The sequence below is a fragment of the Centrocercus urophasianus genome, unplaced genomic scaffold (genome assembly GCF_019232065.1).
Source record: "Centrocercus urophasianus isolate 14NV4802_14NV808 unplaced genomic scaffold, USGS_Curo_1.0 seq_73, whole genome shotgun sequence".
NCBI classification, from domain to species: Eukaryota; Metazoa; Chordata; class Aves; order Galliformes; family Phasianidae; genus Centrocercus; species Centrocercus urophasianus.
The window spans coordinates 3,280,100-3,300,179 of NW_024885344.1; the positions used below are offsets into that span (position 1 = coordinate 3,280,100).

Genomic DNA, 20,080 nt, shown 5'->3' on the forward strand with positions numbered 1-20,080 from the left:
GGCCAGCAGAGCTCCTGGGAAGCATTGCCAGAGAAGCTCATCAAGAAAGCAAAAAATTAAAATAGAAAATAGCAAACTAAGCAGTTCTCCTCTGGCTGCCTTCCTCTTATACCCCTCACCATTAAACTAGTTCCCAATTAGCCTTCTCAACTGGCAGGCTAAATCTCAATCTTCTGCCTTTTCATAGTGCCCTAAGGAACACCGACAGAGAAGGAACACCCCCTTGACCTCAATCACCACCAATTATCAGACCATTGCGATGATAATACCACGGTGGAAAGAAACTCAGGCTTATGTTGGCAAATTAGCTGCCAAGTTTGTTGGAACATTTTGACTGACAAAAATCTAAACAAAAACAGGAAGGAAAACACCCAGATATCTTTCCCTCCAATTTCTTTTTTTTTTTTTTTTTTTTTTTTTTAAACTAGAACTATGACACTTACTTTTGGCCTTTGTTCTACAGATCAAAATAAAAACCTTTCCCCTGTTGAAAGGTTTTAGTTGCTGTTTGAAGGCCACCCCAAAAAGAAGAGGACAATTAAATGGTTTCACCCAGGCCCAAGTTATAGCTGAACCAACTGATCTTAACTGCAATTGCTAAACACTTGAAACCAGGTTTCATATTCTTTTATACTTTGCAGAATTCTTAGCCTCTGAGAGCTTGTTGGCAAAACAGATTGAATTTTCTCATTTCTAACACTGCAAAACAAGAGTGATGCACTTTCATGCAAGACTGATTACATCAGACCTCCCATCACTTCAAAAACTTATAAGCTGCTCTAGAAGGGCTTTTCCTACTTGGGAAAAAAACTAATCCTCCCAACAAGACCACAAATTAAAGATGCAAGGTACGAGACAAGCAGGACTTGAGTTGCACATGGCATTTATCCTGTAGTTTGTTCACTGGATATAATTTTTAACATGGCATCAGTAACAAGCACTTTATGCCTTCTCTGTATTGTGCCTCTCAGCCTATGCAAGTCTAAGCAGGATTGCCTTTGAAATACATCAGGATTGGAGAGGAAGAGAGGTCTCTCATATAACAAACTGCAAGTTAAATTTTAGACCTTTCATACTGGTTCCTATATCTGATATTGTTGAAAGCTCTCAACAACCCAGCACTACATCCAGCTCCTGCTAGCTCCTTTGCTTTCCCATCATACGCAGGTAGTAGTCTGATTAGAGGACAGAGGAAAGATTGAAAGGAGGAGAAAGAAAGAAGGGATTTAAAATGCATTTCCTTCCAAGTAGAATCCTTAAGATCTATACACAGATGGTATGTTTCATGCCAAGTGAGACTAGCTTCAGGAAATACCTTGTGACAAACAGAGAAGCCAAAGCTGGGGGGGGGAAGGGGGAACAAAAAACAAAACAAAACAAAAAAAACACTTGTTTTTGCTAGCTGCTACACCTACTGAAGTCAGGGAAGCCAGGCAGGACCAAGAAATTAGCTAGAACAGGCAGAGGATAGCTAATTCAGTCATAAAAGTTACATGCATCACTAAGTTAAACTCACAGCTTGCATCAACACCAAGTTCTAGGTTTGCTACAAATGTAAGCAAATAGCATTGCTGCAGGCTGCAGAATGACTGTGTTCTACAGTTTCAGAATCTTCTGGGAAAATAAAATGAGGAACCAAACACACTCTTGTGAAGTAGCCACTTTGCTGCCTCCTTTTTTGGCATGCTTCTTCCTCCTCTTCTTCCCCAGTCCTCTTTCCACCTAAACATTTAGGTAGTTACTGGCAGATTAATTCAGTGTAGGGAGTAGCTGAGTGACAGAATGAAAGAAGGAAGAGTGCTGTGAGTGGAGGAAATGAAAGGAGCCCCCACGAACAGAGCACAGCACAGCAGCACCTTACCATCCTCTGTGAGGGATGCTCTCAGCAGAGTGCACTTTACCTCATTTTCTGTCATCAACAGCTACCAAAGAAAGAACTGCTTTCAGCCAAGGTTGGCAGTGTTGGAAGGAAAACCAACATGCAAATACCTTTCCAGAGCCAACTTAAAACAAAGCATAGAAATAACATGCATGAGAATCAAAGCTGGTCAGGCAATGCTCCACTCAAAACACCTTTTCCATTTTCTTTTGGTCTGCATAAGATCTGGGGAATAAGATGTAACTCAGTCCTCATATCTAGATCAAGTACTTCTAGACACAGTATATGAAGGGCAAGAGGAAGCTGAGCCGAGACAGGCAAGGCTCTGGCTTCTCGGAGTTCTTTGGAAGCATTCAAAGGAGCCATAAGTCTAAGTGTTCCACTCAGAGAATACGGCAGAGTTGAGGTGAGACCAATTAGGGGCAAATGGAAACCATATGTGGTTTTAATAAAACAAGGAGCTGGAGTGCATGGCTTACTGCTGGAGGAACATTTACTGCCTGAAAGGAATGCGCATCTGGCATTGATCGTTTCCCAACCCATCAAGTGAGCTGTAACATGGAAAGCAAATTGGAGCATATGAAGAGAGATTAATTGCCTGAAGAAGTACAGTTAGGGGAGCAGCTAAGAAGGAAATGTGTCCTTTGGCTGTGATTTAGTGATATGGCTGCAAGCGAGACTGATCTTGCATTTCCACAGATCATGATCAGGAGAACAAACTACAAAGAACAAGTGTGACTGAAAAGTCTGACAAAGAGTGACTGAAGTGGATTGTGAGGTACTTGAAAGAACCTACTATCATAGAAACCCCATTTCATGTCACACAGAGTAGACTCTTATTCTCAAGGTAGTGGGCACTACTTAAAGAATAAAGTACTGCTGATCCTAAGCAAGGGTAACACAGAATCCTCAAACGGCATAAAGTTGCTGAAGGGGAACGTGGTTGGTTTTACTTGTACCTCAAAACACGTAGATGGGAGATCTGAGGCTGAGGGGACAGTGCAGATATGCCCCCTTTTTTTTTTTTTTTTTTTTTTTTTTTTTTTTTTGATGGCAAATTTCTTAAGACATTTCAGTTCTGCTCTGAAAGAAAAGTCTTTGGCCTGCAAAGCTGCAGATAAGCTGCTCGGCTGGGATACAGTCGCTTCTTTTGCGAGCCGTTGTGTTGCAGCTTGATATCTGCTTCTCAGAACCAAACCACTATCTTCGGCAAGCAGGAAAGAGACTACTCAACAGACACCAGAAGGCAAGAGACAAAGAGAGATGCCCTCATCCAGCACTGAACCACATATACAGTGTGAAGTCTTCCTTAACTCACTGTGCAACCCAAGAATGCACTACAAGCTCTCAACCAAATGACCAACTGGAGGAAGAAGAGGAGGAAGGAGAGTCCTGTAAAAAAAAAAAAAAAACAATAAAAGAACATCTGAAAGCAGTTTTCTTCTGCACATTGGAAAGAAGACAGCTCTGACAGCCCACGTAAGGCTTTCAAAACAGGGAGTATCAAAAGCCACAGGCCTGGACACTCCCTGCCGCAGTGACTTACTTCAGAGGACTTCCTTCAGCACCTCGGCTGGCTGGGACGGGTGCCAGGCTCTGCGAGGAGGCCACACTCTGTTGATCACATGGTTTACACATGGTTTACACTCTATTTTGCACGTAGAACTAGGGAGGAAGAAGTGCTTGGGAACATGTATAGATTTCAAGGGTACTGGGTGGGCCTGCAGATTCCTTCCTACATTAGAAAACTTGCATTAAAATGATAGACTAAGCAGCTGTCCATGCCAAAGAGGTATACATACTTAACCAGGTCAGGTCTATAAGTGCTGCTCTGCTGTTCCTATTTGCACAGGACCTTACAGGACCTAGTATTGAGCGTGCTGGATGCTGGGATTAAACCTGCATTCAAACAGTTTCTGCTATCAGAAGCTACTACCTTTGCCCACCATTATAGTACAAACTGTTCAGAAGCTGACAGCTGCCATAGACTGTTCATGGACACTGGATGTACCCATGACACAGTTCTGGTTTATCATAATGTTTAAGGAATTTAGTAATTACCCATCTTAAAAATCCATTATCTAACCACAGCCACTGACAGTATGGATTAAATCTTTGAGCTTAGATACATTAAGAATTTTGCCCTGAAGTCCCGACACCATTTAAAAACAGGGTGCAGCTCCCAGATCCTTATTCAGTGTTCATTATAACAAGTGAACTTCCTGCACCCTGAGTCAGCCCCACATGCCAGAAATCCCATTTCAGCCACAGTCAGACTGCCTACAGGTCAAGGTCAGGGCACTCCATGCTGGCCAGCTCACCCACCTGGCCAGAAACTGTCCAGGATCCCATGTGGTATATCGTGTTCCAGAACATCAAGCTTCAGTTTGATCCATCAGAGGGACACCAAGGGTCAAAGAGACTCAGCATTGATTTGTCTGGGGAGTAAGGTAGTAAATAAGTAATAGGAGAGTAATATGAGACAGCTCATGAAAGAGGTAATGAGATGGCCTGGAAGTCTAATAGCACCTGTAAGCAACAAGTGACTACATGAATAACAATTAATGCACGCTGTACATCCCTTGGCTTGAAGACCCAGGATTTCACCTATGCACAGGTGCAGATTGCTGGCAGAAGGGAGAATAGGCAGACACCAGCCTATTACCTTTTTTCTTCAGAGCTCAGAAACTAGCTCACTGTCCTACTGACAGACTGACCGACCACATTTGCTCCTTAAAGACCATGGCAGAGAGACATAGTATAGCTACCTTGTTCTTTTATTACTTTCTTCATCAAAGGGAATTTTAATCAAAATTTCATGTTGGCAGACAGCCCAAAAGGCTCTTTGTAGAATAGATTTCCAGAAGTTGTGCTACTACCCTGACACTCACATACAACCTGGTGTTCCCTACGCAATACTAATGAGATACAGCTTTTGGCTAGACTTCTGCAGGCACAGAGAACACACTCAATAGTGCCTGCCTCGCCACCAACTGCTGTTGTTATTTATTTACTTATTTTAAACACAAATTCAAGACTAACACAGTGTTTTATCCCTCGTCAGTATTGCTGATCAATGCTTTTTAGGGAAATGATCAAGTCTGACCACTCAAACCTGATGTGATTTAACTGAAATTAACCTACTAGTCAGTTAGCTTGCCAGTGCTATTGGAGCTATACAGCTTCACAGAATGGCTTAGGTTGGAAGTGATCTTAAAGATTCATGAGTTACAGCCCCCTGCCATGGGCAGAGTTGCCAATCACTAGATAAAGTATTCTGACCCAAATCTTTCACTAAGCTCCGACTTGGGTGAGCCAAGTCTGCATTCTGTTATCAGTTCTTAGGCATTCAGGTAACTTCTTGGGAAGAAAAAGTGAAATGCCATAAGACATGGATGGTTAGCCCTTTCACAGGCACCTGGCACAGTGATTGCTATTTCTGAAGGCTGTAAGGCTCATTAACTGTTTTGGGAGGCAGATGTTCTCTGGACACTTCCCTGCTGAATGTTTACTGATAAGGGTAATCATTTCCAGGGTACACACCAGGCCTGGCTGCTTCCTGTCTCTGCAGGGCTCTGAGACACAGCTGTAAGAGGGCTTTATTGCAATGAAGTCATGAACCTGAACTAACCTCTCAGGAGCCAGCTTGTAGAGCTTTGCTTAAGCTCACACCTGGGACACAGGTGTAAGCAACCTTCAACATTTTGACAGGGAAATAACAGAGAAATAGGAGGGGAAATGCCTCGTTTCAGCCCATTGGCAGCAGCACAGCCACAAACTCCTTTGTTCATTAATGCAGCAAGCCCATGGAGAGCTGTCTACTGCAAAGAAACGAAGTGAAAGGTGGGTACGTGTGCACTAAAAAGAATCCTCAGCACTCAGGAAAAGCAAATTGTAAGCCCAGAGGACCAATGACCCGGAATCTCTCCCAGCTGGAGGGGCAGCACGTAACCTGATCAGAATTTCCAAAAGGGAAGGCCGTTACTGTTAAGCCATCAGGGATAGGGCTGGTAGAAATGATTCTGGAAACGCTTTTTCCTGTCAGGAAATATGGTTTTACTTAAGTCACAAATTTATAAGGAAAAGGATCAACTTCAGGAAAAAAAAAAAAAGAAAAGAAAAGAAAAAAAATATCCTCAAAAATGACTGAAACCTATTTTCATTCTGAATCAGCATTTCTCTTCAATTTCACTTGACATCTAAATGTTAGTGTGGCACCACTGTTCAAAACAGACATCTTAAATTAACCCTTCAAAACATTAGCTTCAGATGCATTGGAGGATCTCTTTTTTTCCCACCAAAATTCCATTCTGAAGACTTCTGTTATTTTCATTTTTTATCTCATTTCATTCTGAACAAACTTCTACCACTTCAAAATTCTTTACGGAAAAGAAACCCCAATCCTCTCCAACATGTGCCTGGATTCCTCCTTCTCTCTATTAATCAGAGGTGACAGCAACAAGCTCTAATGACAGAAGCAAGAGTACCTTTCATTTTTCCCCTCATTTTTCAGAAGCCACAAGTAACAAATTTATACCACTGAGAGCTGCGGGTGCTTCCTTTCAAGAAGTAAACCCACTCTCCTTATGATCGCATAAGGTATCTAAACTAAAATGAGCACCCAACATGAGAGATCAGTCCTTTAATAGAACGTGCCAATAAAAGCCTGTCAGCACTGCGGACCTTAAATGAATGCAGACATACTAGAGCTATCTAAAAAAAAACACTCAAGACACCACAAACACGGTAATTTAACCTGTTCCTCAAGCAGAGCACTGAACTGCTGAATAACTGTTCTTCGAGACTGCAGGCAAGTCAACTCTGACAAGTCTTCCTATTCTCTTTCTGCTTCCTAGCTGTTCCCAACATTTTGGAGCAGTATTGTGTGACTGCTGTTTCCTGAAGCCTCTTCCTTCAACTGCCTGCTGGACCCAGTCGGAATTCTGCCTCTGATTTTTAGCAGAGCAGGATCAGGCCCTAAATAAGTAGTGGTGGAATCCCCAGACTTAGGGACTGAACAGCTGCGTCTGCCCTTCCGAAAGAAGAGGGAAAAGTTATTCCTGCAGCTGTTTTCCCCTAAGTGCCTTCACTCCAAACTGTAACAGGATTGGAGGGAGGGGGAGAAGGTGGAATTTTAATAACCCATTAAAAAGGAATACGGGCCATTGCGCAGCAGCTCTTTCAGTTCTACTCAAGCAGGGTCACTGCTGCCAGGCTCAGACAGCCCTAAGGGCACGGGAAAAGTCGTCTTCTTGTTTTCACATCTCATTCACAGAACGGATAATGAGGGGGAGGGAGGAATCAGCTTTTGGGTTAATTAGCACCATGAACAGACAGCTGCATTGTCATTAAAAGTTCAAGAAGTCATCGGGGTCATCACTGAACTGCAAGATGTACACACACGCACACGAGGCACACGTCTGAGCCTAGAGTTGTAGCAGCCTTGCATGGCTCTGATTTTCCACTACTCCAAGGGAAAGTTGTAAGACTACTGAGCTGTTGTAGCTCTGAAGGGAAACCAGAAGCACAAAAGCACTCCCTCTGAATGGTAGTTGTTCATCCCCCTTGGAACTGCTTAATTTCACACTTAATATACCAACTAAGAATAGTTAAATGGCTTATGCCCCCTGAGAAAAATCAGAGGCCGAGCTTACCAAAGCTTAGTTTCATCTCTGCTTCCAATGTTCTGTGGTATAAGCAGAGAAAACCAGAGTACCGAAACACATGATTTTCTTCCCCTGCTTCCTTCCATCAAGCAAGGAAGCTGAGGAAGTGCCAGTGCATATTAGCAAAACCAGAAAACGAACATATATGGAAAATAATGAGAAGATAAAACCTCCAAAATGACATGGACTACCATTAATAAGATTTGGAGCGCTGCAAGCCTCAGTCACAGTTTGGCTGAAAAACAAAACTAACAAATTATCCAACTATGCAGAACAGCCGCAGATTGCTTTCTCACTGCTATAGTTCTCCAAGTAGCATTTTCCGGTAAGGGATCTCAGTGAAAATACACGAAAAGAAGTATTCCTCTCTTACCTTCTGAAAGAGGGAAAGAATTGGAACTTAAAGTCTTGAGTAGCAGAAGCAGTACAGAAAGCAGGCTGGCATCACCTGGTCCTGTCAGCTGTAGCTTTGCTGCCTACACTCTCAAGGCAAAAATGGGGCTGAAACTACTGTCACTACAGCTACACCTCACAAAAACATGGGTCTCCTTTACTGGGTGAAAGGAACACAGATCCTGTTTGCTGTTGCTATTATACTGGCAGACAAATTGGATGCATGTAGCTCATGAGTGTGTAGTTCCATTCTCAGCTTGCACATTGCCAAGGGAAATTACTCCAGGAACACAGAAACTAGACTGATTTATTTATATTTTTTTTTTAAACCATATAGCTCTGTTGATTCCCAGGCACATGAGTTGCTCACAGCACAGAATTTCAGTATGCTTACAGCCATACAGTTTTTGTAGCAGTTCAGCTGGAGGTGTTCTGAGGAGGGAAAAACAGAAAGGAGAGAGTCCAAAATTCCAGTTCAGAGGGGAAACAACAGTCATCAGCATTTTGACTCTAACTGCTTGAGTTAGGACAGCTGCTGGAAGCTCTGAAGGATTTATTTCATCACCAAAGCAAACCCAAGTAATCTACGTAGCAATCCTTAGACTACTCCTTTGAGCACCTTCCCCTCCCTCCAAGACTCAGAGTACTTTTAGGAACAAAAGCTGCCCTTACTGTAACACCACGGTGAAATAACCTAGTGAGGTTGCCTCAAATATATAGCAATAATCTTTCAGTAAGCACTGTGGTCAGTCTTCCCTTGTTGGTCCACATATGCGTAGAGGAATATATGCTGGAAGTAACTCTATTATGGTGGCTTGATGAACAAGTATAGAGGCTGAAGAGAAACATGACTGCATCAGGTGTGCTAAGACAACTTATTCCATTTGCCTTCCCGAACTTCCATCAAGAACGCAGCCTAACCAGGACGTGTGTAGGCAATGTTGTTGAATTCAGAAAGGGGAGCTTTGAACATCACTAAGGACAAAGTTTACGTCAAAGGCCCAAGCTGTCATACTGCACAAAAGACAAACAGGAAAAGGTCTCTGTACAGTTTCTGGGGCTGGAGGAAAAGAAAGACCCGGCGCTTTCCTTTACCTCTTCTAACAGCCGTTAGCAACAGCGGAAATCACTTTTTGAGAAGGGCAATCCAAACCATACATGGAGATCTAGCATGGACAGGAAGGAACCTATTGGCTTGAAAACTTTCCGGTACTAGTGAAAGCTTTGTTTCCCATCTAGTCAAGCACACAGGTGCTGTCTGCTTTTATTAATCTAAACTACTTCTTCAACCAATTTAAATGGGAATGAAAGGCATGGGAAGAAAGGCCAGTAAGGACCAGCTTCCCTGTTCTGTTTTGTTTTGTTTTTAAAAGGCAGTCACTCTTTTGGGAAGGACAAATATCCTTGGCGTCAAACACTTCTGGTCCAATACAGCCTTATCTCAAATAAAGCCATTCATTGCTGTTGGATGCCTCAAGATAAGAAAGTGTAAATGGTAAATAATTCCTTCAAACTTACCACATTACCTCTCTTAGAAAGGCTCAGCAGTTTTTTATAACACTGTAAGCAGTACTCATGACTTTGTAGTAAAGGGAGTAAGTATGAAAAGCAAATGAAAACGACCAAAATAGCGTTGCGGACCATACAGCAATCCCATGAGCCATTCTTCTGCCAGAGCACAGGCAACTGCACCCCACAAAGCACACAACCCCATGTCTTCAGGGCTCTGAATCATGTAATTCTGAACTCGCAGCACCATCCCTGCAGAATCCAGCTAAGTCACACAAAAGAGATGCAGGGCTTTGCAAGCACAAGGACTTACTATTCCTAGCCTTGCAGATCCATAATTATTTGGTGTCAGAACAAAAATATGAATAAATGCATAACTCCCATCCTGTGGGCCAAAAAGAGGAAACCAGAATATGCTGGGAATATCAGGAGAGAGCTGCATCTTAGAGTGCACTTGGGAGGTAGATTTGACATTCACAGATAACAAAACAGACTCTCCAGAGTTAAAATAACAAATGCCTTGAAAGAGTTTTGGAAGGAGCTTAAAACCGCAGGGCGTGAATCAGTCTCTCTAACTACAAGGAATTAGGATGACAGAAGCAGGCTATGGGAAAGTCAAGACTATCCCACATCAGGCTTCTGGGAGGTGTATTCTAACAGCATTGGAAATCCAGACTAGATGGATGACATCTCTGACTCACAATCACAATCAGGTTCTGTTGCAGCACACTTGTTCCGAGTGGAAAGTGTAAACTGCAACCTACCATTAAGAGTCATCGGCTGTTTGCCACCAGGTCTGGTTGAGTTTCTCTCCAGATGGATAACATTCCATTCAAACCTTCCTATGGTCATCCAGGGTCTCTCAAAGTGCCACCTTAGAATTCAGTATGATGCTTTGGAATCCTCTACTTCTGTGCTTCTCTGCAAAGCTGCAGACTGTTTTACACTAGAGAAAAGCAGGACAGCTGTTTAATTGTATTGCACATAAACTGTCTGTAGAGAAGATGGAAGCAGATTTATTGAAGTCTCCTTTTTATCTTGATTCTTGAAGGAAATAACCAACTAAATCCTTAAGCTTCCACTCCCTTGGACACAACAAGAAAGAAAAAAGGAAAAAAAAAAGAAAGAAGGGATAGGTGCTACTCTTCATATTTACAGAAGTAAAACAAAGATCTTAAGAACCCATCTTGCCCTTACCCCCAACAGTCCTTGCCATAGTAAGGTGCTTGCACAGGAACTGCTGCCCTTGTCTTCCCACACTTCTCCAGGTTGGTGATTTTGTCCCTGCAGGATGCTATGGCAGGGGGGCCTAGGTTTTCTGGCTATGGAAACACTGCACACGATGGCTTCTTACATGCCCCAGGGTTCATGTGACTGCTCTCTTTCTTGCTAGACTGGCCCTCTTCACCACTGCATTTATGGTACTCACTGATGCAACTGTAGAACTTTCCCATGAAGTGTGGTATCTATGCTGGTATCACTTGTTCCTTCTTAAGTCTCTCCTCCAAACCCTCCCTTCTCCCAAATACTAGACACGTTCCAGCTTTAAGCTCTGTGCCATATGCAATTTATTACTTACTGCAATAAACTATTTACTCAGAAACAGGCCTGCATACCCTAGTCCAGAGGTGAGAGAGATAAACAAGGAGGCTGTGTCAGTCTTAAAGGTCTCCCTCCATTTGCCAAGAGAAATTCAAAGCAGAGGACCCAGCAACCCCACACATGCCAAGGGCTGGGCTGCAGGCCGTTCTGTTCCATCACCTCAATCCCCTTTAATCTGCAGCGTGTGTATCCCTGGGCTGATAAAAGGCAGGAAGATATTTATAGCAGTGTCAGACCAGGCAGGAAGTAGGAAACTGGGGCGGCTGTTTGGAAAGCATATAAAGGGCTCCAAAGAGCAGGGCTGGCCTGGAACACCTTCCCCAGAAGAACACAGAGCTAAAGGAGAAGAGCCAGGGGAACAGATATCCTCTGGCTCTCTTCTCCCCTACCTGTTGCCTTTCCAGGACCAGCCATTTCCCGTTTTTCAAAGTCAAGTGGAAGTTTTCCATTCTGTGGTTTTCCTGTCTTGGTACAAGTAAGCACTTTTTTGTTTTCCCTAAATATTTTAACTGTTTGGAGATCATGTCCAAAACCATTTCACTAGAGGAAGGAGGTTCCTATTTACAGTTGACTCAAAAAATCTGAGAGAGCTGATTACAAACCTCAGGGGAGTGAGACCTTTGCTTGCTCCTGCATCCCCTAAGCAGGAGGGATTGAACTTGCTGTCTGAACAATTGCTCCAGTGCTCTTCCACAGAAATGAAGGCTAACACAATGCCAGCAGGCCTCCCTGCAAGGCTACACTGCAGTAATACCCATTATAGAGGGAAACACTGAGAAAAGGAAACAGATGTTAAAGTCCCAGTACTGTAATTACAATACAGCACGAGGGAATTAAAACTCATGTCTCTCAGCCTAGGCCAGCAGGAGCTTTGGACATTTTGAACGTGGCCCTATGGAACAGAAGCATTCCCTTTTCCTATGTGCTGTTGTAGGAGTATTTATTTTTAAATGAATCACCCGGGAGCAATAAGTAGTAACGCATTACCTTCACACTGCTGCACCTGGTATAGCTGCTGCTGTCTGTGCAAGCATTGTGTAAACACAGCACAACTTATAACTGCTTTGCTGAAGTACCAGTGATCATGCAGGTAGGAGAAACCCAGGCTTTTATGTATCAAAGTCAAGGAATTAAGGAGGGAAAAATCTATGGGATCATTTTTTTCAGCCTTGAAAATACAGTACCCAGCCACTTTAACAATAGATGAACAACTAAAGAAGATCATGGATTTTTGTTTAGTGTACATTTTTGTCCAGAACCCATAGCTAACAGGTGCTAATGACTGCTGTGAGTTGGGCTGCTACTGCCTGTATATGATAAGTATTTTTAGACAACATACTATGTTTGGATCAATATCATTTGCTTCTCTTAAAATGTAATCTGCATCACTTTCAAACTACACTCTTTTCCCTATAACTCACCTGGGGGAAGAAAGGGAAAAAAAAAAAAAAAAAAAAAAAAAAAAACATATACTTTCTTTCAGTTTTTTTTGAAGGAACTTCATATTCTCCTCCATGGAGACTTCTTGAAAGCCTAAGCCTTGCTCAGCAGCCATTTTCCTAGAAGCACAACCCAAGACCCTGCCCCTGAGTTGACAACAGCCTCCCCAAGCACTGCTCTATCCTGGTTCCTGGTGGATTTCAGTCCCAGGAAAGATACCCGAGATCAACTCCTTCCTTCCTGAGATAAAAATGTCATTCTACACCTTAGGCAAACCAGTGCTGACATTTGAAGAGGTCTGGTGGTATTTTTTTGCATACGTGTCTCTCTATTTAACTTGTTTTATTGTCTGTATACTGTTTCTAAGGGCTGAAATTGCCCTCTGGAAAGGTCTTGTATAAACATGAGAAGGAATCTGGACTATTCATAGTCAACATTTATTTTACCAGCATGAAACTCAAGAGACTTCTATCTTCTTTCCAAAAGACTCACAGAATCTTTTCAAGCTGGCAGAAACACTGACTAAATAGAATAATCAGGGTGTAAAACTACTTGCATTTTTATGTTATTAGGCATTGTCAGTTAATGCACTATATCTTCAGTCTGGTCACTCAAATGAACTACTTCACATTACAGTAGGAGGTTAACTGTTGTGATTATTTTTTTTTAATGTAATAGTTTTATGCACTCTAGTGTTTGTAACATTCCTCTTAGAAACTTGAAACCATCAACTGAAATCCAACTCTGATAAAAGCCACTGAAATGCTATTGAGACTAGTGGCACTACACCTGCTTTATGTAAGTTGTAAGTACAATGTTGGTCCAGCATTCCCTTGCCATATCAACGACAGGGCCAGATTTAGATCTAGTATAAGAAGGCATAAATCCATTTAACTCACCTTGGTCTTGCCTAATATGTTCAAACAGTAGAAATTTGAAATTCACATGCTTCATATTTACTCAGCGTCACGTTAATAAACACAGGAATTGGTACACTGATTCACAGCCTTTTCTCAAGTTATTCCAAAGCAAGTCCAGTTTAACCCCAGATTTAAAGAAGCACTTATCTCGCTAGGGCAAGATAACGCTGGTAGCAGAGTCACCAACAGGCAGGTAGGCAGTTTCAATACACTCTTTCAGACATGCATTTTAAAGAATAACTCTTGGTTTTAACACAGCCCCAGCAGCAAGCAGCCCTCTTCTGTGACTTGAGTGCTCAGATGCAGAGGGTTATTATAGAGGCAGGCCTTCAGTAAATGCTCAGTGGCTCAAAGCTAAGGAAAAGTTGGGATGGTCTATAATAGTTCCCAATAGAGTCAGCTGCTTTGGTCAACTTTTCCTCATTCAGAAGTCTACAGCAGGTGTGGTTAGTTTAAAAAGCAGTATCAATCTATTAAAGTTATATCAGTAAAGTTCCACATATCACATGCAGAGGTTCTTCAGATGTTCAGATGAGCTTGAAGTTCAACAAATTCTGTATTTGCTTAATTAGTACTTGAAGGCCCAATTATCTTCTCACATCTTTTACATTACTGTCTTTTCACCACTAATATTTAAGTTGTTCCCAATCAATAATATCATGCGAAAAAGGAGAATCATACCCTGAGAGTCTATAGTAGGGATACTCATCGCTAAAAGGAAATTCAGATACGTGCACCCCAGGCATTAATAAGAATGAAATAGGGCCCTCAGCTTAGTTTGGCTCAGAGCTAGCAAGCACAGCACACTTAGCCTTGCCTGCTAACTCACACCAAACTGTCCTCTCAAGTTTATTAGCTCTTATGAACTTCCATCCGGTGCAGACAGTGGCAGTTTCATTTAATGACAAGACCTCCTGCACAGAACACATGGGCTCCTTTTCTTGGGGAGCATGCTTGGTTGAGCTACCTAAGAGCACCAGATGGTACTGGAGCTATTTGGAAAAAGAAATATGACCTCAGTCAACATTGTTACAAGGAAAAGCTATGTTCTCATCTTAGCTTTAACATCCAGTTATGGCCAAGGTGACACACCAAGTGCTCCTCCTGAAGATTCTTGGTCCCACTGTAACTGTTGCAAGGCCCCACCTGGAGCACTGCATCCAGGCCTGGGGCCCCCAGTGCAGGAAGGACATGGAGCTCTTAGAGCGGGGTCCAGAGGAGGGATACTAAGAAGATCAGGGGGCTGGAGCACCTCTTCTATGAGGAAAGGTTGAGGGAACTGGGCTTGTTTAGCTCAGAGAAGAGAAGGCTCCGGGGAGACCTCATTGTGGCCTTCCAGTGCTTGAAGAGAGCGTATGAACAGAAGGGGGGAATGGCTGTTTATGAAGGTGGACAGTGATGGTACAAGGGGGAATGGTTTTAAACTAAGACAGGGGAGGTTTAGGTTAGATATTAGGAGGAAGTTTTTTACTCCCAGGGTGGTGACGCACTGGAACAGGTTGCCCAAGGAAGCTGTGGATGCCCCATCCCTGGAGGCATTCAAGGCCAGGCTGGATGTGGCTCTGGGCAGCCTGGTCTGCTGGTTGGCGACCCTGCACATAGCAGGGGGTTGAAACTAGGTGATCATTCATAACTGTGTTGCCACCAGCCTGCTTCTTCTCAGAAAGGCTAGAGGAGCAGCTGTCAGGTGGAGTTCTCTGGAACAGGTGGGAAATCAGTGGAAATAAGAATTTAAAAGGCATCTACATAAAGCAAGGAGCTGTAAGACTCAATATTGGAACATATGATTATCAGGACTTGGTGGAGTTACTTCCTGCAGAAAATCTGGAGTAAACGCATGCAATAGTAACAAGACACCAAAGGAACCTTATATAATATTCTGCACTACATCTTCCAAGCAGTGCTTTCCATCACATAATTTTTTTCTTAATATTTGCATTTGGAGATGAGACTAGCTACACATCCCAGAAGGTCATCTCCTTGCTTGAGTAGAGTAGGATTTACTTCAACAGTAAATAACCATAAAAAACAGCAAATAAGAAACTTGTATTTCCATCTTTCCCATTTTCCAATAGGATCACCAGTTTACAGTGGTGATCTTTCTGTCAGAAGACAAAACCAGGCACAAAGAACACCATCTTTCACCATGGTCTTTCACATAGGAATTCCATGTTAGTTAAAAAACTTCCTCAATTTCTTTAAGATCTCATCTATGATCAAGTTGTTCTGCATCTCTCTTCTAGTTTTCTAACAAAAAGGTAGAACGATCATAAAGAAAACCTATGAAAGAAAAAGGGCTGGTTTTCAAGGGGTTTGGCACAATGGAGGGATGAATGGCATCCTTCACACCAAGGGAATCCAAGAACTTGCCAACTCCAGCTTAAACAGGAGTGAGGCTATTTAGAAGGCAGAGGGGCACTAATCACAGCTACCCTTGCTGAGACATTTCTTCCCCCAACACAACCTATAGAAAAGAATGTTACTCCAAACTCCTTTGAACTTCTAAGAGACAGCTAGTACTGCCATAGCTCTTTCTAAAGTATATGCACAAGATGAAATTGAGATAAGTGTGGAATGGAAAAAGTACTTTATTTATCATTTACAGGTTGGTTTGTAAAAACCCAGCCTGCAATTTCACATACTTGTCCTTTTTTTGAAGGGGATGTTGGGGGGGAAAACTAGGGAAGAGGCATTTTTCCAAACCTGTGAATGCAATGTTCAGCAGCCAAGCTGAAAAGTTCCTGCTGCTCCTGCAAAAAAAAGGACAAACAAGCCCTTTTCATGTCAGCTATGTCCTGCTGGAAATGTCACGGCTTTGTCACAATGGAACAAAGCATGCCTGGTGTCTGTTCTTTCAAAAGGTCTCTTAATTCAAACAAAAGAAAAATATTCACATCTGGAAGGGGTCGAAGGCAGGGGGTGGGAGGGGAGGAAGCAAAGTTCAGATGGCATGTCATAGGATTGCTGTTTGTCTAATTATTGTACTGTCTGTTCTGGCACTTACTGATACAGTTAGAGAAAGAAAGCCAGGGAGTTAAACAATTTTTTACTTGATTGACTTCAAGGGGTCAGATGAGACACACCTCTTCACTTTTGCTCTCTTCATCATTCTGCAACACTCAGACTGAGAAAAAAGGACCCTTTTTAATCAGTCTGGGAGTGGTTTCTCTTCTTTATTTGTTAGAGGAAGAAAGTAAAATTGTTGTGTGAGCTTGCTTTAAAAAGCTCACTTTGACATGCACAGGACGTACATCCTGAAGGGCTGCCCTTTCCAATGGGTTTATTTGAGCATCTGTTTCTGCGGAGATTAAAGCCTTCTAATGACTGCAGAGCTGGGAGGCTGTATCAGAACTGAGCCATGGGAAAATCAAAATCTAAGTGTCTAGTGATGTGAGATCAGAGGGGAAGAGAATAAACTTGAGAGTAGGACTTCACTGCCTAGGCTCAAAAAGCTAACAGCAAGACTGTATTAGTGCTAAACTCTTATCTCCTTCAGCATTCAGGGCTTCCAAAGATGAAAAGCCTCTCCTAGGCTGCCACCTAGCTAGTTAATTCCTTGTATTGTTTTAGGAGCTATTTTAAAACGCTCTTCTGCTCCAGCCCTTACAGCACTGACTCCTCCCTTCTGAGCCGGTATTTTGTCAGGAGTTTCAAGAGCGATAAAAACTTGCTGCCAAGTCCCTTTCTTCCTTGCAATGCGTTTTATAACCCAGCGTGTAGTTCAGTCTGTCCAAACACTACACCAGTACACTGCCACCAGTTTCCATGGAAATGGTTAACTCCTTCATGGCCAGAAGGCTTTAACATGCTTTTTCCCATGAAGAACATGACAGCATGCACTAAGATCTCAACCTGCAGAAGCACTGCATTTTCCAACACTTCTAGCAAATTTAGCAAAGGCTTTACTTTTGCTTCAACCTATCACACCAACCTGCAGTCTTAACCAAACTTGCACTTAAGTCATCCTATAACATGAGCTGCTCTCTTCCCACACGCATCTCAGCATTGCCATCGTGTCTGAAGGCATCATGACCCCACTGACATCAACTTTCTGAATGCCACCACCCGTGAAAAAGCAAAGGCATGAGACACAAGGACTCCAGAATAGACAGACAGGAGATGAAGGACATGACTTCAAAATCAACCAGAAACGAGAGCAGCAAACAGGAAAACTTCCTGCCCTACAGTTGAGGAGCTCTGCTGTATGAAACAAAATAGTTTATTCTGCTCCTAGTCATTGCACATTGACAAAAACATACTGGCATCATAACAGAAACTTATTTAATATCAGTTTTCTTAAAAAATTAAGTTGACTGAAAAACTACCCCTAATCTACTACAACATGACCTAACCAGAGCACCAAAGGAGATCTCCCAAAACACAGCAAATGAAGGCCATGTACTATTAGCAGCTTTAGCTGTGGAAAAGTGGGTTTCCATCCTTACTGTCACAAAGGACAAGCTCCCTGGCAGCTGCCACTCGGGTGGCACGCTTGTTAACCCAAACTAAAAAACAGAGGCAGAAATATGGATATTCAACAGAACTTTCAACCGCAGTTTCCTGGAAGGATTCCCCACTCTAAAACTATTCTATAAATATTTTCCAGGCTCTCATCACTAAGGCAAACAGAGCCTTCCCAGCACTTTTAACATGTAATGTTTTCTTCTGGCATTCAGACACTACAGAAACGAGAACTGAACAACCAAACACAGCCACAGCTTTTGCACAGAAGTGCCAGTAAGTTTGGCTAAAAGCAAAGTCACTGGCAGGGTTTGTAGCAAGAACAGGGTTTGTAGCAAGACTTCCAAAGGAGCCACTTGGAGGATTTCCTTGCAGACTCTGCTTGGGGTTGGTGACAAGTGGGAAAAAACAGCCCCCTCCATATACCGCACTACTACAACAACCGATGGAGATGCAAGAAAACTCCATGCGCGCACTCTGCTCACAGCTGCCAAGGTGACAGCCCATGCGGACTGTCAGGAGGACACGTGTCCGGCTGTAGCTCAGAGGACACCACTGATGGGTTTCGTACTTTTTGCCACTTAGCAAACAGCAACCGTATTTGGCTAAGCAGTCTCAGCTACAAACAAAATAGAGAACTTGGACGAAGAGGTAATGGAAACTCTAGTCCCGAGACAGCTCGTGCGTCCCCTACCTCACGTTCGCGCAGGGCTGACCGTAGGGATGCTCAACCCCACAGCAAGGGGCGCCAAGAGAAGAGCTCCAGCTTTCCAAAAAACACCCGCGTCCGCACGCTTATGAGATCACCCCACGAAGACACAGCGTCCCAAAAGCGCGGTGACACTTGTCCCTGTCTTCCCAGCACTCCCGACCGCCCTCCCCCTCGCCCCACGCTAACGGAGCCGTGCGGGACGCCCCCCACGGCGAGGCGCTCCCTCCCGCCCCGCAGCGGGCAGGTAGCAGCCCCGCAGCCCCGGGACGGAGCCACTCACCGATGTCGGAGTTGCAGAAGGCGTCCTGCGGGTGGATGGGGACGCAAGTGCACGCCTCCGCCACCAGGTCCCGCAGGCTCCAGCTGCACAGGAACACGGCGAGGAAGCCGAGCCACGCCGTCATGCTGCCTGCCCCGGGGTGCGCTTCTAGCTGCAGCCGCTGTTCTGTTCGCCCGACCCGAGCCTCGCCTGCTCGCAGCTCGCTCGTCTCGCCCTCGCTCCCTCCTCACACCGCCTCTCTCTCGGCCTCGGGTAGCGCAGCCCTCGCTCGGCGGCACGGAGCGAGCCCGAGTGAGCAGCACTGCACAACTGAGCGGGGCCGAAGCGAGCCGAGCTGTGCCGCGCTGCGCGGTGCGCCGAGTTATAGCCTCGATCGCGCCCTCTCGGGCTCCGGGGGCGCCGCCGCAGCCGACCAATAGGAGCCCCGCATTACCTCATCGGCGGGAGAGGCCAGCGGGACGGGGCGGGGCGGTGGCCGCGGCTTCAGCGCCTTATACGGAATAGAGCGGGGAGCACCGCGAGCGGGAGGGAGTTGGGTTGGTGGCGCAGGTAGGGGCCCCGGGGGAAAAGTCCCCCTGAGGAGAAGTGCCTTGTCTCCCTGAGGAGAAGTCTTCAGTTCGGCGGGGGCTGTGGCTTGCAAAAATGAAAACGTTCGTACCCCTGAGTTATCCACGAGTGCCTGCACGGCTCTGTCCCCGCACAGTCCTGTCCGCCCCAGTCAGGCTCTGCCTCTCCTCAAGAGAGGAAAGAGGCGCCTCAGACGCCCGTGGAGCTGCCTTTTACTCGCAGAGCTTGGGGTCTTTCTCTCACAGCCATCTCAGTTGGCTGTAAGCTGACTTCTGGTTGCGGGAGATGGGAGGAAACGGCGCTGCGAAGGATTTTCAGGAAGCGAGTGGAAAGCAGCACCTCACCGTTTTTCCTCCTTCAGTAAACAGCAAAAGGAGGATGGGGAGAGGTCCTAGCTGAACCCCTTCCCAGGATGGTGCCCTTTCTCCTGCCTCCCCACCACTCATTCTTCTGGGGATGGCAGACAGCAAGGGCTCAAGCTGGGGAAAGCAGTGTTACATCTACCCAGACACTCCCAACGTTTAATCTCAAAGTGTATTTTAGCAGAGCAGCTTTAGAGGAATTTATAGAAAAGTCCTGCTTGTTTTGTTTTCCCTTATCCCCTTTTGGAACAGTACAATTCTATCAGCCGGAGAAATGTAAATGTTATAG

The 20,080-nt window shown here is 44.3% G+C and overlaps 2 protein-coding genes across 3 annotated transcripts in view; one reads left to right on the forward strand and one right to left on the reverse strand.

Annotated features, from left to right (window-relative positions):
• TIMP3 (TIMP metallopeptidase inhibitor 3) overlaps window positions 1-19,203 on the reverse strand; it is a 37,251-nt gene extending 18,048 nt beyond the window's left edge. Inside the window, exon 1 of the mRNA XM_042837828.1 lies at window positions 18,863-19,203. Within this exon, the coding sequence (XP_042693762.1) occupies window positions 18,863-18,986 (124 nt within the window). The 5' untranslated portion in view covers window positions 18,987-19,203. The remainder of the gene's footprint in view (window positions 1-18,862) is intronic.
• SYN3 (synapsin III) overlaps window positions 1-20,080 on the forward strand; it is a 175,146-nt gene that overhangs the window by 63,920 nt on the left and 91,146 nt on the right. The gene's annotated exons all lie outside the window — the stretch shown is intronic.